Source organism: Festucalex cinctus, chromosome 1 (genome assembly GCF_051991245.1).
Source record: "Festucalex cinctus isolate MCC-2025b chromosome 1, RoL_Fcin_1.0, whole genome shotgun sequence".
NCBI lineage: Eukaryota > Metazoa > Chordata > Actinopteri > Syngnathiformes > Syngnathidae > Festucalex > Festucalex cinctus.
Genome location: NC_135411.1, coordinates 43,689,836 through 43,705,760, shown reverse-complemented (window position 1 = coordinate 43,705,760; position 15,925 = coordinate 43,689,836). Strand labels below are relative to the sequence as shown.

Sequence of the window (15,925 nt, the reverse complement as noted above, 5' to 3'; positions counted from 1 at the left end):
GATAATCAGTTTTTACACTCAAGAGCAGCTGTGCTGTCGGCAAATATAGAGCCTTAAGTCGTTTTTCTGTTGTTTTTTTACTGTTAAGAAGAGAGATTTTTTTCATGTTCTGTTTTTTTTTTTCCTGTTCAGAAAAGAGATTTTTGTTTTCCTTCATGCCGGTGTGTTTGCTCGTGGGGTTAGTTTGTCCGACCATGAGATATATTTTTTGCTGTGTACGGCAGGGTGCTGTAAATAAATACATATTGAATAAAACTGTATCAAATAAACCATGTCCATAATACACAGGTTATTAATATTTCCTAGCATAGAAACACATACTGTACATTCAAAATTGACTTTGTGATAATTCCTAAAGAATGAGAAATCACACAAGTGCAAGTAATAACATTTATTGTAATAATATAACAAGAGGATTTTTTGGCAATAAGACATCAATGCCATGTTGTACCATTATTAAATAAGCTCCAGAACTTGAGGAAAATAAATCCCCCTGGGCTGTGGGTGGTGGATCAGGGCCAACAGATGGAGATGGAACGTTCCAGATGGTTTACCAAGGACCAATGAGATAAGCGACTGGTAGTGGGTGGATAACATGGACTAATGGAAATGAAAATGCTGATATTTAAAGGAGAAGAAACCGTGAGTGGAGTTGGCTCAGAGGAACCTAGCAGATGGAGGACTAAACAGAGAAAATGTTTTGGGATAATGTGGGGAAACACAAGGGAGGTGATGAGAGGGAAATTCCCAGCAGCCCCAGCTGTCTGTATCCTAGGTGCTGCTCCATGTTACAGCTTTACTTTGCTTCATCCTGGTGGTCCACTTTTCATACAGGTGACCTGTTCCATTTAACAACCAATTTTATTAATAGCGGCACGTATTACAATACAGTTTGCTGGAAATTTTGTAAAACAACTGGGTTTAAAATAAACTCTTAGCCGTTAAAAAGGAAAAACAAAATCAGGCAAATATATCATGGGGCTGATTTTTTTTAGTTTACAAGTATGGCATCTTTATATTGGTTGAGTGCACTTCAGACTAAAAAAAAACAAGCCATTGAACAGTGGCTGATGAAAGCAAGTACAATGAATAAAAAAAAAAAACACTTGATTTTTGAGTTGAAAGACATTACAGAGTATAGATTTTTCCCCCCAGAATATTTAAAAACACTGCGATTGGCTGGCAACCAGTTCAGGTTGTACCCCGCCTACTGCCCGAAGCCAGCTGGGATAGGCTCCAGCACCCCCCCCCCCACGACCCTTGTGAGGAGTAAGCGGTTAAGAAAATGGATGGATGGATATTTAAAAATGCAAAATTTAAATATATATGTCCATAAATTTAAAATAATAATAATAATATTAATAATAATTACCAGGCGTCGCTTGCAGATAACTCTGACCTGTCATTTTGTAAATTAATAAAAATGTCAAAAACATGAGATTTTTTTAAAATATTAACCATGTCAGATGCTGAGAGCATCTCTAATTGCACCCAGCGGACCTTTGCTGAACAATTACGTTACATTATAAGTACTATTGTGCACTGTAAACGGTTTCACATCACCGAATCAAAGCAAATGGTGCAATGTGACCAGCATTTACATGGAAAAGCTAGTTAACGTGAATGATGTCTTTTATTGGTAGAAAATTTGAAATCATAAAAGGAATACATCATCTGCCAGGAAATCCAACACCAAAACTAAATGTGCTTCTCACAACACTGACTCCATATAAGGCATGAGTTGTTATAAACATTTTCTGTCTTTTTTTGGTTTTTGCACTTGGTTATCTAAAAAGCAATGTGCACATATTCACATGTCAAGTTAGATGTTGCGTTATTTACAGCACTGTACCCGCAAACTGTTTTAATTTATAACCCCGTCAGAATTTCCTTAGGTTTTCACCTCAAAAGAAGAAGAAAAAAACATCTAAGCTATGTTGCTGTTTGCATTGCCAATGTGTTCACCTTTTTTTTGTGTGTGTGGTAAAGACACATCACCAAGTACAGAGCGCTAACACTAACAGACTTCTCAGTTGTTCAGCATAGATACAAGTTTTCAAACGTCAGAAAAAAACAAGACAGGGATTAAAAAGGAATATTCAATGATAGTAACACGGTCGGGGTTATCAAAACGTAAGCATAACATCGTTTCAATGCACATTTAATTTGTATCCACTATTCTCCTCTCCAGATTGTTTTGTAACCAAAAAAATAGGGTTACAAATGGACAATCTTTCTCGATTAGATCATGAACCCTCATGAGTTCCTCTACATATTAAATCACATCTGCAAGAGTTCTTGGGAACTTTGATGAGTCCCCCAGCTGTCATGTAGTTTGCCAAAGAAAGACAGTTAGAGCAAAAGTAGGCCTCCAGGCAAGTTCAGTAGAGCACTTGAACAAAGCTTCATGTTGTCGAATAGATCGACAACGTGCCTTCATAGTTGGCCTCTGATGGTCATAAACCCCAAGATACAAATGGCACTGGAAAACCAGCCAAGAGACTGTCACTTCCATTGGTCAATCTTGTGAAATATTGATCCTGATAAGGTCCCAGGCTTACTGTGAGCCATGTTGCTCATACCAATAACATCCCTGAATGTCCTTCACAGGATATTTCAGTTCTGCCCTGAGTGCCAAGCTAGTTAGCTGCAGAGCTGAGCCAGCTCAGGTTCAGGAGAGGCATTGGGGAGCTTTGAGTTGAAGATCTGAAGAGCTTCTTTGATGCGCATCACCTCACCAGCTGACAGCTTTAGTCGGTGACGCAGAAGACAAGAAAACAGGTCAAGTGGTTGCGGCGCTGGTGGGGCCAACCTGTTAACGCGATCCCTCATCTCCAATAACATCAAAAAGGCAGCATCCTGTGTACCCTGTGTGTACGGGTAGTCCAGCTGGAGTATCAAATCCTTAATGCCCTCGGGGTCAAAGTGCATGCTGTACCCAAACACTTTCAGAGTGTTTATCTTCATGTAACCCAGGTTTGATGTCTGGTCATCCATATCCAAGGGTTCATAGAAGAGAGTTTCATTCACTGTTGGATCATCTGTGACAATGCGGCTTCGCAGGTAGATGTGTACGGTTTCAAAGAATGACTTCCATTTGTTCCCCAGAGACAGTGTCCAGTTGTAGCACTGTGCGGTAGTCACAGCTTCCAGTCGAGTTCTCTCCCAGTTGGGGAAGTCAGGCTGGTTTACAGGCATGAACCAACTCTCTGAGTGACTTCCCCCAAAAGGGTTGACATAAATCGCTGGCACTGGCTCCAGTGTTGAATTCTTGGTTAAGCATATCTGGAACGTCATACCCATCAACATGTGGATGAGATTTGACTTATTTTTATTACTCTTGAGAGTAAGCAGCATCCTCTTTCTCCAAGCAGGATTGAACCAACTTCCCAGACGGACGTCATTGCTGATGTAAATAGCATGGACCTCAATTCTGCTGTCAAGCTGCTGAAGTAGGTACTTCACCTAAAAAACAACAAGAATAATTTACTTGCACTTATATAGGGAGCAACAAACAAAGGCAATAACTTCATGTACCTACACAATGGTTCTCAGACTTTGATGTGGACCAAGAGTGAAAAAGACAAAGACATGAAACAGCACCTGCTACCGTTCGAAAGCCATTCAGAAAAGAGAAACAAACCATCCATCCATCCATCCATTTTCTTGACCACTTATTCCTCACAAGGGTCGCGGGAGAAACAAACCAGTACCGACTAAAATATGTTAAAACACATAGACAAGTTGACTACCTATCGTCGGTAGCTACCCTCTTAGTCCTGTGACTTTACCAGCGACAGTGACAGAAAGACAAATGAACAGGACACCATATTGCGTATTCAACACAGGGTTTATTCCATCCCATTTCAGCAGCAACCAATTTGCTATGTCACTCACTCTGTTGACAGAATAAATTGTTCTGTTGCTGTAGGTCACACTCGATCTCCTCACATTTCCTCTTTCCATCCGCGTTCTGATATGAATAGCAGTGATTGGGGTTAGGTTAGCATTGAGATCTTAGCTTTCGGCTGTCGATCTCGTGCGCTGCGTCCTCTAGCTTTGTTGGTCATGAATGAGCAGTGACATTACGTCACCGGAGCCACCAGGTGTAACGCTGCCTTGATATGAATAATAGCGATCCAAGACGTTAACCGAAAGGGCTCATCCGCTACTACCTGCTTGCTTTGCTGCTAATAAATGAGCACTGATGCATTATGTCACGGGACCACTGGGCGTAATGCGGCAGCGTTCTGTGATTTCAATAACAAAATACGAGAATTAATAATACTTGGCAGCTCAGAATATGGTAAAGCTCACTCCTCAGTTTTGTCATTACATTTCAATTTAAGCTTGCTGTCAGTATAACACAATCAACTCTGTATTATGTCTACACGATCGATCAAATTGCGAGGCATGTTTTGCGTGACTTCTGCATCAAACTCTACGATATGTCCTTGTCTTTTATGAACTGTGAAACTGCTTCACTTAAACAATAAAAACAGAGCAACCAACTAATTGGGTCGTCATCGCCAGTTTCAGAGTCAAGAGTGAAGACGAACCCTTAGTCCAATGACGTCATGCATGCACAGGCCAGTGAGTTGTCACGTCTTATGAAATTCACGAAAATATCAATATCACATTTTTAAAGAGGCATTTGCATTGGTTTGTTTTCTTTTTAACCTAAGTAATTGGAATCCTATTATTTCATTTGGTTGGGGCGGGTGGCGACTTGTTTGGGGGTGGGTGGCGGTACGGGTGGCTGGGGGTGGGGTGCTGTGGATGGGGGGGTGTCTGGGGGTTTGGGGGCCGGCGAGGGCTGGGTTGTGGTGGGTGGCGGGTGTGCCCCGGCGCTGCCGGGGCCTGGGGCACCCTAGGGGGGCTGCGCTCGCCTTGTTGGACCGGGGTCGACGGCTCCCTTCTTTGTTGGAGGTTCTTGTGCATTGCAGAGCCATCACACCAGCATCTACTGAAATCCAAAACAGAATTTGCTTCTTCCTCCCACTGGTCACTGAATCAGTGGAGGCTGGTATCTGTGGATCTCACTCTGCTCCATCTATCCTTCGTTTCTTTAGTTTTTCCTCTGGTCTCTTGAGATCTCCCTAATCTGTTGGAATTTGGAGGATTCTGGGGTTGGTGAAAGATTAAGGTTTTGTCACCCTGTTGGTGGCAGGTGGTGTGTGTTTGGTGCTGGATTTCACCTTGCTTCATCTCTCTTTCCTTTGATCCTTCGTTTGGTCTCCTGACAACTTCCCAAATCTGGCGGTTAAGGTGAAGCTTATGGGATTTTTATTAGGTTTCAGGTGAATTAATGAGCACAAACTCACACGCACACGCGCACGCACACGCACACACGCCAAAAAATTAGACCAATGAATGAATGAATCGGTAAGTCTGCCGAATGAACAATACTGAGCTCTCAAAAAAAAAAAAAATGACATGAAGCCTCATAAAAATAAATAAAGATAATACACAGACTGGGCGGCACGGTAGTCGAGTGGTTAGCACGTCCGCTTCCCAGTTCTGAGGTCTCCGGTTCAAGTCCAGGCTCGGACCTTCCTGGGTGGAGTTTGCATGTTCTCCCCGTGCCCGCACGGGGCTTCTCCGGGTACTCCGGTCTCCTCCCACATTCCAAAGACATGCATGGCAGGTTGATTGGTCGCTCCAGATTGTCCCTAGGTGTGCGTGTGAGTGTGGATGGTTGTTCGTCTCTGTGTGCCCTGCGATTGGTTGGCAACCAGTCCAGGGTGTCCCCTGCCTACTGCCCAGAGCCAGCTGAGATAGGCGCCAGCAGCCCCCGCGACCCTTGTGAGGAATAAGCGGTCAAGAAAATGGATGGATGGAATACACAGACTAAGCACCGACGGAAGCAGGTTTGCGTCCATTGATCCATGTCACTACAGACGTTCCTTCCCAGTTCATTGTATCATGCAGACGCACTCGCCGAAATGTGGGCAGCCATCAATGACAGACCGATGGAGAGACGGAAGTGCCCACCTGTGGTAATTGTAGAAATGTATTCCTGATGTGATACATTTTGACAGTGTTGTACCCCATGCGGTACTTCTTTGTAGTAATATTAATGTCAGTGTCTGTCTTTACTTTTCTTCAGGTATTGGATCAGATATTGTTTAGATGCTAGTACAATTATAATAATACTGATGTGACACAGTTACTGACGGTATTGTTACATTTGCCTAACTTCAGTACAGTCGGTATGAGTTTGTTTCCTCTTCGGTGACAGTGGGAGTGGTTGTCTCTCTCTCTCTCGCTCTCTCTCTCTCTCTCTCTCTCTCTCTCTCTCTCTCTCTCTCTCTCTCTCTCTCTCTCTCTCTCTCTCTCTCTCTCTCTCTCTCTCTCTATATATATATATATATATATATATATATATATATATATATATATATATATATATATGTGCCCTGTGATTGACTAGCTGTCAGTCCAGAGTATAGACTGGCTTTCACCCAAACTCAGTTAGTGTAGTCTCTAGTTATCTACAACCCTGAAAAGGATAAGTGGTATAGAAAATAGATGCTGGTTTGACAGAGATATAAAACAAGACCCAACTGTAATGATTGTAAGGAACAGTATTTGCCTCTATGTTCTGTCAATACTGTAAAAAATATATAAACACACCACAACAGCTAATATTTTGTTAGGTATTAGGTTGCTCCGCTACCTGTTGCCACTTTTGAGTGATGACTTACAAGGTTTTCATGAAAAGGAGCTGATTGCGTTTACTTTGCTTTGATAAAGCCCAATTGCCAAAAACCTTGAAAATAAATGGAGTTTTACAAATTGACTACTTTTCTGAACCGAACTGATTGGTGCACTCTGGTGAAAATCACCATTTACAGTTTTGGCAATGTAAAATATGCACATTTTTTAAATATGTAACTAAATATACATGTACGTAGGTGTGTGAAAAATATGACATTTCAACAACTCTACATAACAGGATTTTTTTTTTCCAGAAAAAAAATCATTAATTGGACATACCGTACCCGTATTTAATGTAAGACAAAAGTGAATTGTATTTGTTCAAAAACTTAAATAAATAAAACAGTTTACACATTTTTTGTTAAATTATGTAGATATAGTAAGCTACAGTATGTTTTTACGTCTTATAATTTATTATTTATACATACAAGCAACTGCGATTGGCTGGCAAACAGTTCAGGGTGTACCCCGCCGACTACCCGAAGACAGCTGGGATAGGCTCCAGCACCCCTGCGACCCTTGTGAGGAATAAACGGTTTGGTTGATGGACGGACATACAGACAAATAATAATGATATTTAATGGATAAAAGCCAAATATCTTATGTAGAATTGAACTATTCACAAATATATCTGACCACCTAAGTTTGAGAACCACTGGAACGTATAAGATATTTTTGAAACCTCAGCATCCGGCATGTCGAGATCAAAGTTCAGATAGTGGTCCAGGGAGTTGGCGATGCTCGGTCGACAGGAGCCAAGGTGGAGGAGGTTGCCATGGTGGCAGGATCCACAGCGGGTCACATTGTCAGCGGCACAAGCAGAGCAGGAGGTGAAGGAGGTGCCAACAACGCAAGGAATGGCACCCTGACAAGTCGGCTGTTCCACAGGGCAGCTGCAACTTTTGACTTCTTCAGAGAAAGATCCCAGCACTCCGTGGTCATTGCAGTAGAGAAGCGACTGAGCCTTAGTCAACCAAAAGGCAATTGACCTGTATAACAAAAAACACAAAAATATTTTCTCAGAAAGTTGTGTGTAATGGCTTGACTCAGAAGTGGCAATGACATCAAGGTACACCTGCAAAATCGATCCACCCATATTTTACTTCTTATCCTGATTAGGGTTTATTGTTGTTGTTAATTGTGTAGTGGGGGATCCCCATTAGCTATTCCACTTCAGTGGTTGCTATTCCTCCTGCAGTCTCAGCAACATTACATTAAAAGCACCCACAACAAATGTGGAAAAAAAACAACAGCAATAAATAATAATAATAAAAAATGAAAACACTCTTCACATATAACCAATAGATTTTTGTGGTTTTTTTTTTAAACATGTTTTTGGATAAAGCTAGCAGTTTTTATGCCAGTCCATTCAAAAGTTGAAACGAACTAAATAGGACAGACTTGTGTAAGAAATCCATCTGCACTGTAGCGATGGTGTACTTCATGAAATGAGCCTTGATGATGCCTCTCCAAACATAGTTTATTATTGTGACCATTAAGTAACATTTTGGTCTGGGCACTCCGAATGACTTTGTTACAGAGGCTTTGAGGCTTGTGTAAGTGTTGTTTTTTGTTTTTTGTTTTTTTTTAAATTATATTGTAACTTTGAGCTGTTTTGTGTCGTTTGCACAGGAATAACTTTATTCTGGCAAGTCAACTGTGCAGGCCAACCCACTTTTTTTTTAAATTAATTAATTAATTAATTAAATTGTTTATTTATTTATCTATTCATCTATTCTTTGCAAAGAGGCCTATATTTTAGTTGAAGCTGTTGGAGTTTTCTTTCCATCCCAAACAATCTTCAGTAATCTTTGTTGGTCTACGTGATCATGGCGCGGCATCATAAGCTTTTCCTTACAGATATCTAAAGCTTGTCTTTTCTCACAGGTTCTTTCACAATTCTTTTCACATTTCACAATTCACATGGCTCAATATCCAGCAAAGTCAGTGGATGAAATGCAGTGGTCCTTAAAGAGCTTAGAAACTCTATGACTGTTTATACACAAACACCCTTTAGAGCCATTTAAAGCTCTGTGTATGTTTTCAGGAAAAGAAATTCAAGGGTATGTACATTTCTGATGAAGGCCATTTACTATACATGATTTGAGCTGTTATGATTTAAAAAGGGCGCACATCCTTGACGTCATATGCGAAAAATAACCAATATCTTACAGATTTTTCCAGAGTATGTGAACTCATGAACACAACAGTAATAAACAAGCTGTAAGAATGTGTGTAGCTTTTTAGCTAAATGTTTACTGTAATTACGACTTATGACTACTGTCTTAGAGTTTAAGGTTGAATTAGCTCAGATTTTTTTTGGAGTCGATGCTAAGGTGATGTTAGTTGAGTCGATGTAGACCAATTGCTAACGTCATTTCAACTTTTTAAGTCCAGACATGCTCGTTGTAGTGGCAAGATGACCTGGCAGCTTACTTGTAGAGTCAAGTACTGCTGTTGATTTAAACGTCTGCAAGCAAAAAGAGCCTTGTGTGACTCTTCAATGCCACACTAATACACAGTCAAATACTTTCACAGGTCTGACACCGCTGCGAGTTGGCTGCATGAATCGACCACCTGTTGCTTGTTGTGAGGCCTCTGTGTAAACAAATGTGTAATAAATGTAATGTAATTTACAAATGTAAATACATGTGCAAACACTTGAGAGTTTAATTGAAGTACAAAACAAACAAAAAAAAAACTTCCATGGCAGGTTCTGGGTTCTCGTAGAAAGATTGAGACCATGTTAATGCACAGTTGTACTCTTTGCTCATGCAAGCAAACATTTTTGACAGTCAATTTCAACACATGACAAGTTTGTCCTTAAAAAAAAAGAGAAAAAAAAGAAGAAGAGGGAGACACCTTTGTTTCTATGTTGAAACGGGAATGTACTGCAGTATTTTTGTGTTGTTCATGATCTTCCTCATACTGTACATTATACATGTTTAAATTAAGGCTGTCAGTTTAACGCGTTCATCTAGATTAATTATGTCGTGTGTGCTAAAGGGTTGGATCCCAAAGGCGCAGACGCAAATAAGGTTTTAACTATTTAGTCACATAACTTGACTAAATGAAAAACAACGGGAATGCATCGAGAATCACGAGACGCCAAGCCCCCCTTGGGCTGCGAAGTAGCACAGAGGACAGTGATCAATAATCCGGCAAAATACAGACAATTCTCAGACTTTTATATAGACAGTCAATCAATCTCATTGGTTGTAGCTAGACATGCGAGTACCAGTACTGACATGGAATTCTCTGATTGGCTGTTATCCCAGTAATTACAGATAGTTCCTGACATCAACAAACATCATATAGCGTAAAAGATTCCTGACATCACATAGTCCAGACATCATATAGCCTAAAATTAGTTGAAACTGGATGACCTGCTGATCACAAGTGGTAAGTCAATGTGCAATTTGGCCTATTGAGGTACTGTAGGCTGCAGAGGCGCGCCATTATTGACAACAGCAGACATGGACATGAGTGCAGCACAGCCAGGAGAGTGAGGCAAACTTATTTAGACCTAGATCTCCCAGAACCGTTATTTTGGCGGTTCTATTCTTTTCAATGTACATCTTTCACATCGCTGGGACCCGAGGGGTTGTACCACTGGGCTTCTGTAGTTGCCGCCGCTGCCTCAACTGGCATTCAGCACGGAGGCTACAAGCTAGAACACCATGAAATGTTGAAACTGTCAGGCATCTATCTCCAGAACGCAATGTCGTGGCACCGACAACGTTGGAAAGCTGTCGTAGAGATGAGTCCGGGGGTGCCCTTATGTCCCCGGTGGGATGTACGGTTCGGGAGATGTGGCCGCCCAAAGATTTCCAGGAGATCGATCGATCGATCGATCGATCGATCGATCGATCGATCTATCTATCTATCTATCTATCTATCTATCTATCTATCTATCTATCTATCTATCTATCTATCTATCCATCTATCCATCTATCCATCTATCCATCTATCTATCTATCTATCTATCTATCGATCTATCTATCTATCTATCTCCGGAATGGAATGCCGTGCAGCGACAAGACATACACCGTTGAAAAGCTCTCTGTCAGGGCATTCGGGCTATGCGGGGTATCCCGGGTGGCTCCGGGGCCGCTATTGGACCCCGGGGTCTGCCTGAAGTCACCCACCCCCCCACCCCCCCCCACCCCGCCTGAACAGAGGAGACTGTACAGCTACATTCTGAGACGAAACTAACAGTCACAAAAAAAGGCTGCTAGATGTGATGGAGTCATGACGTTTTTTGGCAGTAAAAGCCTGATAATCGAAATCAATAAAGGTCCACCACCCGTCCGCCTCAGAAAAGCAAGAGAGGGGTTTTATTAGCTACTCAAAACAAGGAGTAATAACCATATTAGGCTAAAATGACGGCCCTGGGAAATCTAGTTGTTTTAAAATTCTAGTAGTGCAAGTGAAAGTTTATTTGTAAAAAGTACAAAGTCGGGACTATTAACAAGAACTCAGTGATTTGTACCTTTTTGTAAAAAAGAAAAAAGCAGCTGCAGCCTGACTTGTCATTTAAGACTCTCAATGAAAACAAGCTTGTTTGTCTGAGCAACTAACTCAAGCACACAAGGTGTTAGTTGTCTATTGGCAAAACCTGTAACCTAGCTTAAGGTGGGTTTTTGATCTGAGGAGTTGATATTTGTAGCCCCAGTTCCTCTTTTGGGTTTGAGTTGTTAAGACCCAGATATTGTAACTTTCGATTTTTGTTAACATTTCCTTGTAACCTCAAACTTTTCCTGATTACCAGTTTGTTAGTTTAGCTCAAAAACCACAACTATTATAAGTTCATGTCATGCCATCCACACACCAAACATCAGCTTGTGAAAGTTGAGATTCAACTTTGTTCAAAATTTTTTTTCAACAAAATTGGAGCTGGAGCCTATCCCAGCTAGCTATGGGCAGTAGGTGGGGTACACCCTGAATTGGTTGCCAGCCAATCCAGGGCATATTTGGGGACCTTTAACAGACATGATATTAAAATAGATTAAATAGATTAATTCATTAAAAATCATGTAATTAGATTAAAAATTGTAATCACCTGACAGCACTAGTTTAAATGTGTTTGTAGTGTTTATAGGTTAGACTACACTTCAATCCGACTTATGTACAGATTTGTAATATGTTGCCACTTTAAGTAAGGAAGTACCTGTATTATGTTTGAATGTAGGTCAACACATATTGGAAAATGTAATATGTGGTTCTATGCTATGCCTTAGACTAGAAGCTGTTGGTCTAAATATGTTAGAGATATCTTCGAAGAAATATGCAGTATAAGAAACAAAGAAATAAATGACATTTATATGAAGAATTGGGCTAAAATGGCAAATATGTACAAAATAGAGCAGTTTACTTGTTTTCCCATGTTCCAATTGTGACTCCCCAACACACGATTGATGGAATCCATCATGCACTGTGACCAACAAGCTCATTATTCAAACTCACATTCACACCACCACACCATATATTGGATTATCTATCAGCTCCCAATTGGCTCTACTTTTTTTTTCCTCTGTAAAGGGATGCTTGCTGAGTTTGACTGCATGTAAATGAGATGAAAATGCAGACACAAAATTGCCATCCATTTTGCCGGGGCAACAGTTTGCAAAGGGTTGAGTTGCAAAAACGGTCTCAGTAAAGATTCTATCCCCAGGATAAGTTCAGCAAATTGCACACAGCATTGCCGAAAAGCTATGACAATTCCATACCCCGAGGCTTGTGCAAATAGACAGAAATAAGTGATGATGAAACAAATGGATCCGTGCAGGGAGAAATATGGATCTTTTGCTGGCAGTGATGGCTTGCTGTTGCTGTGAGCAGGGCTGAGACTCTGTGTGATGGTCTGAGACAGAGAAGGGAAGGTGGGACAAGGAGAAACAAAGGTGAGAGTGGAGGGGAAAAATGGAGACAGAAAGTGGCAAGGGGTTAGCGAGGGGAGATGGAGTGATTGGTAGTGGCAAAGGACTGTCAGGGAAATTAAGGTTCTCTGTAAACAAGCGCCAGACTGTCAGTGCAGGAAAAGACTTGATTAGAGCTTGCCATGGTATGGAGTACCTCACTCCACAGCCTGTAACTAGACCCTTCATCTGTCCAACACATTCTTGAAAGTTGTGTCTCTGTTCATCCCTTCTTACCACGTCTCCTCTCACCCCATTTCCCCCTTTCCATTTCCCTTTCCAATTGCTTTATTTCCTATCCCAAACTGCTTCCTCGTGTTACTCAGTGATTTACTTGTGTGCTTTTCTTGACACAATGCCTTCATGTTTTGCCTTCAGCACAGCAGTGAGGCTGCCATGCAATGACAGCATGAGTGAAACTTGCTTCAGCTACTTTACTAAGAAATCAATCACAAGCACAATGTCAGACTTTCAAATAGTTGCTTTCTATATGAAATCATAGTATTAAAAAAGACATTGGCTTGTTATCTATTTAGGTTGGAACATATTGCTTTTTTCAGAGATTAAAACATTTTGGGGCCTATTCATTAAAGGTTTGCGTCGCCTTTGCACCGTGCTAACTGGTAAAAATGGAGCAATCTGGGAGCGCCAAATTCACTAAACACGCGCAGATGGGGAAATCGGTCACTAAGTGCACGGCCAACCAGATTGCGCTACGGTGTTATTTGCGCTTATGTAAATTAGATAATTTGCATAGATTTGATGCAAAATATGCCCACCTCAATGCAAATGAGACTCATTGATATGCAGCGACTAATTCACTAACGCCAGCACAAATGGCCACACAGAATCCGTTTTCCGTTCCGTTTTTGGAAAGCATGTATTCACTTGACGCAACCTCGATCTCCGGGATCATGACAGCAGTGCATGCCATTTGCTGCACAATGTGCACGGCTGATCACGCAGAGAGGAGAGAAAGAGAGAGAGGGGAGTGGGTAATTTTACCGTTTTAGTTTAGGACACATAACGTAACCCGGGCTGATCGGCAATGGCGGGGAGGCATTTTACGATCATTCTTACGTGCCAGATGCATACTGTACGGCCACGCCAACCTCTGAAAATATATTTTTATAAAACGATCGCACCAATAATTTGTACTTTATGAATGAATGACGTCGCTGTCGTCCTCTCTGTTCTGTACAGCTTAATGGCGCTCTAAACGCTTCCTCTCGGTCCAACCTCGCTTTCTGATAATGTCATCTTTCTCGCAACTGTTACTATAACAACCATGTTCTTGTCGCAAATCCATTGCCATGTGTGGTAAATCAGGTGCAAATTTGCTCCAAGATGTCAGTTTTGTGGGCGTGTTTGCGCCGGTATATGATTAGAGCAATATCCTTAGTGATAGGTGGGTAAGATTTTATATCTTTGTCGGACCCCACACATAAAGATAAAAAAAATCAGGCATTTAACAGTTTTGGTCATATTGTGTGTGGGGCGCTCAGATAATCTCATCACAGTTCCGCACACACATAGAGATTGTCTTCAACACTGGTCAATAATCCAGTCCTTCAAGGGAAAGCTCTCGCGTGATCACACGTGACTTCATGAACACTTTATATATATATATATATATATATATATATATATATATATATATATATATATATATATATATATATATATATATATACAGTGATACCTCGGCTGACGAACGCTTTAGCTCACGAACTTTTCGCCTCACGAACATTAAATTCGCGAGAATTTAGCCTCAGTGCTGACGAACTACTTTTCGGCGGACGAACCAAACCACCCGGTCGAACAGCACCACGGTGGCGGCCACGAGAAGCTGACGCACGCTCACGGCGTCCCAGTTCGTCACCCCCTTTCTTTTAGTGCGGACGCAGGTTGTGTTTGATAGACATTTTGAGTGTACTTTTGCTATTATGGGACCGAAAAAGACCCCACCACAGGCTAGTGTTAAGCCTAATGCTTACCAGCGAGGGACGGCGATTCGGCGGCGCGTTTGCATTGTAGTCAATGGAGTTCGCGCCACTAAAAAAATCGAAAGTGCCATCACGTACCTCAAAAAAGGAGAAAATCGTGCCACGGCTGTTTAGTCCCAGGAAAGAGGTGAAAGTAGTTGGCGGTGCTCACTTTTTGTTGACTCGCTAAAGTGCTCCACTTCCTTGTTCACCAAGGGACACACCTCCTCCGCTCCGGTGAGCACGAAAGTGCGAATGAGCGACAACCGTTCCATAAACACTCTACGCGGTGAAACGCTCGCGAATGAAGTAAGTCTACCATTGCTACTATCCTTAAGAACTACCATCACAAAGTAAAATAAAACGACTTTATTATACAGTATAATTTATTTCTTTAATTACAATACAATAGCACATTTATTATACATAAAATAAGGTATATTTTTGTGTAGTTTTAAGGCTTATTTAGTAGAAAATTATGTTTTATAGGGACTTGGGAACGGATTATTCTCATTTTAATGGTTTCTTATGGGAAATAAATGTTCGGAAGAAGAACTTTTCGGCTTACACACACTCTCTGGGAACCAATTAAGTTCGTGAGCCGAGGTATCACTGTATATATCCATCCATCCATTTTCTTGACCGCTTATTCCTCACAAGGGTCGCGGGGGCTGCTGGCGCCTATCTCAGCTGGCTCTGGGCAGTAGGCGGGGGACACCCTGGACTGGTTGCCAACCAATCGCAGGGCAACTGTATATATATATATATATATATATATATATATATATATATATATATATATATATATATATACATATATATATACACACACACACACACATATATATATATATATATATACACACACACACACATATATATATATATATATATAACTTTATTGAACAATTCTAAACAGAATACACAAACAAATTGTGAACACTACACAAACACCTTACTAATACAAAAACAAAGAAGCCAGGGGGATATTTAAATAAAAACATTTAAAAAAAAGCATAAAGCCACAGTTCTCTTTACTTTCTTGTTGATAGTGACTTCACAAACATGAAGACAAGGCACTTCGGAGTATGCGCCGATGTTTGCCGAATGTTTCCGAAGGTCACAGGAGACGGCAGCAGTATAAATGTTTATGTTTGCAAGGAAATAATTGCGTTGGAAATGATTTCTGGCGCCTGGGCAGGCCCACAATTATGCAAAAACGACATTGGGCTAAAAAACACAGAGAAAGCGGGGCTCGAACCCGTGACCACGCGCTTGTGGGGTAAAAACGCTAACTTCCAG

General features: G+C 41.1%; 1 protein-coding gene across 1 annotated transcript in view; it reads right to left on the bottom strand.

Annotated features, from left to right (window-relative positions):
• Positions 1-376: 376 nt before the first annotated feature.
• Positions 377-15,925, bottom strand: part of brinp2 (bone morphogenetic protein/retinoic acid inducible neural-specific 2) — a 195,050-nt gene continuing 179,501 nt past the window's right edge. Inside the window, exons 8-9 of the mRNA XM_077536658.1 lie at positions 7,403-7,709; positions 377-3,465 (exon numbers count right to left, since the gene is read on the bottom strand). Of these exons, the coding sequence (XP_077392784.1) occupies positions 2,644-3,465; positions 7,403-7,709 (1,129 nt within the window). The 3' untranslated portion in view covers positions 377-2,643. The remainder of the gene's footprint in view (positions 3,466-7,402; positions 7,710-15,925) is intronic.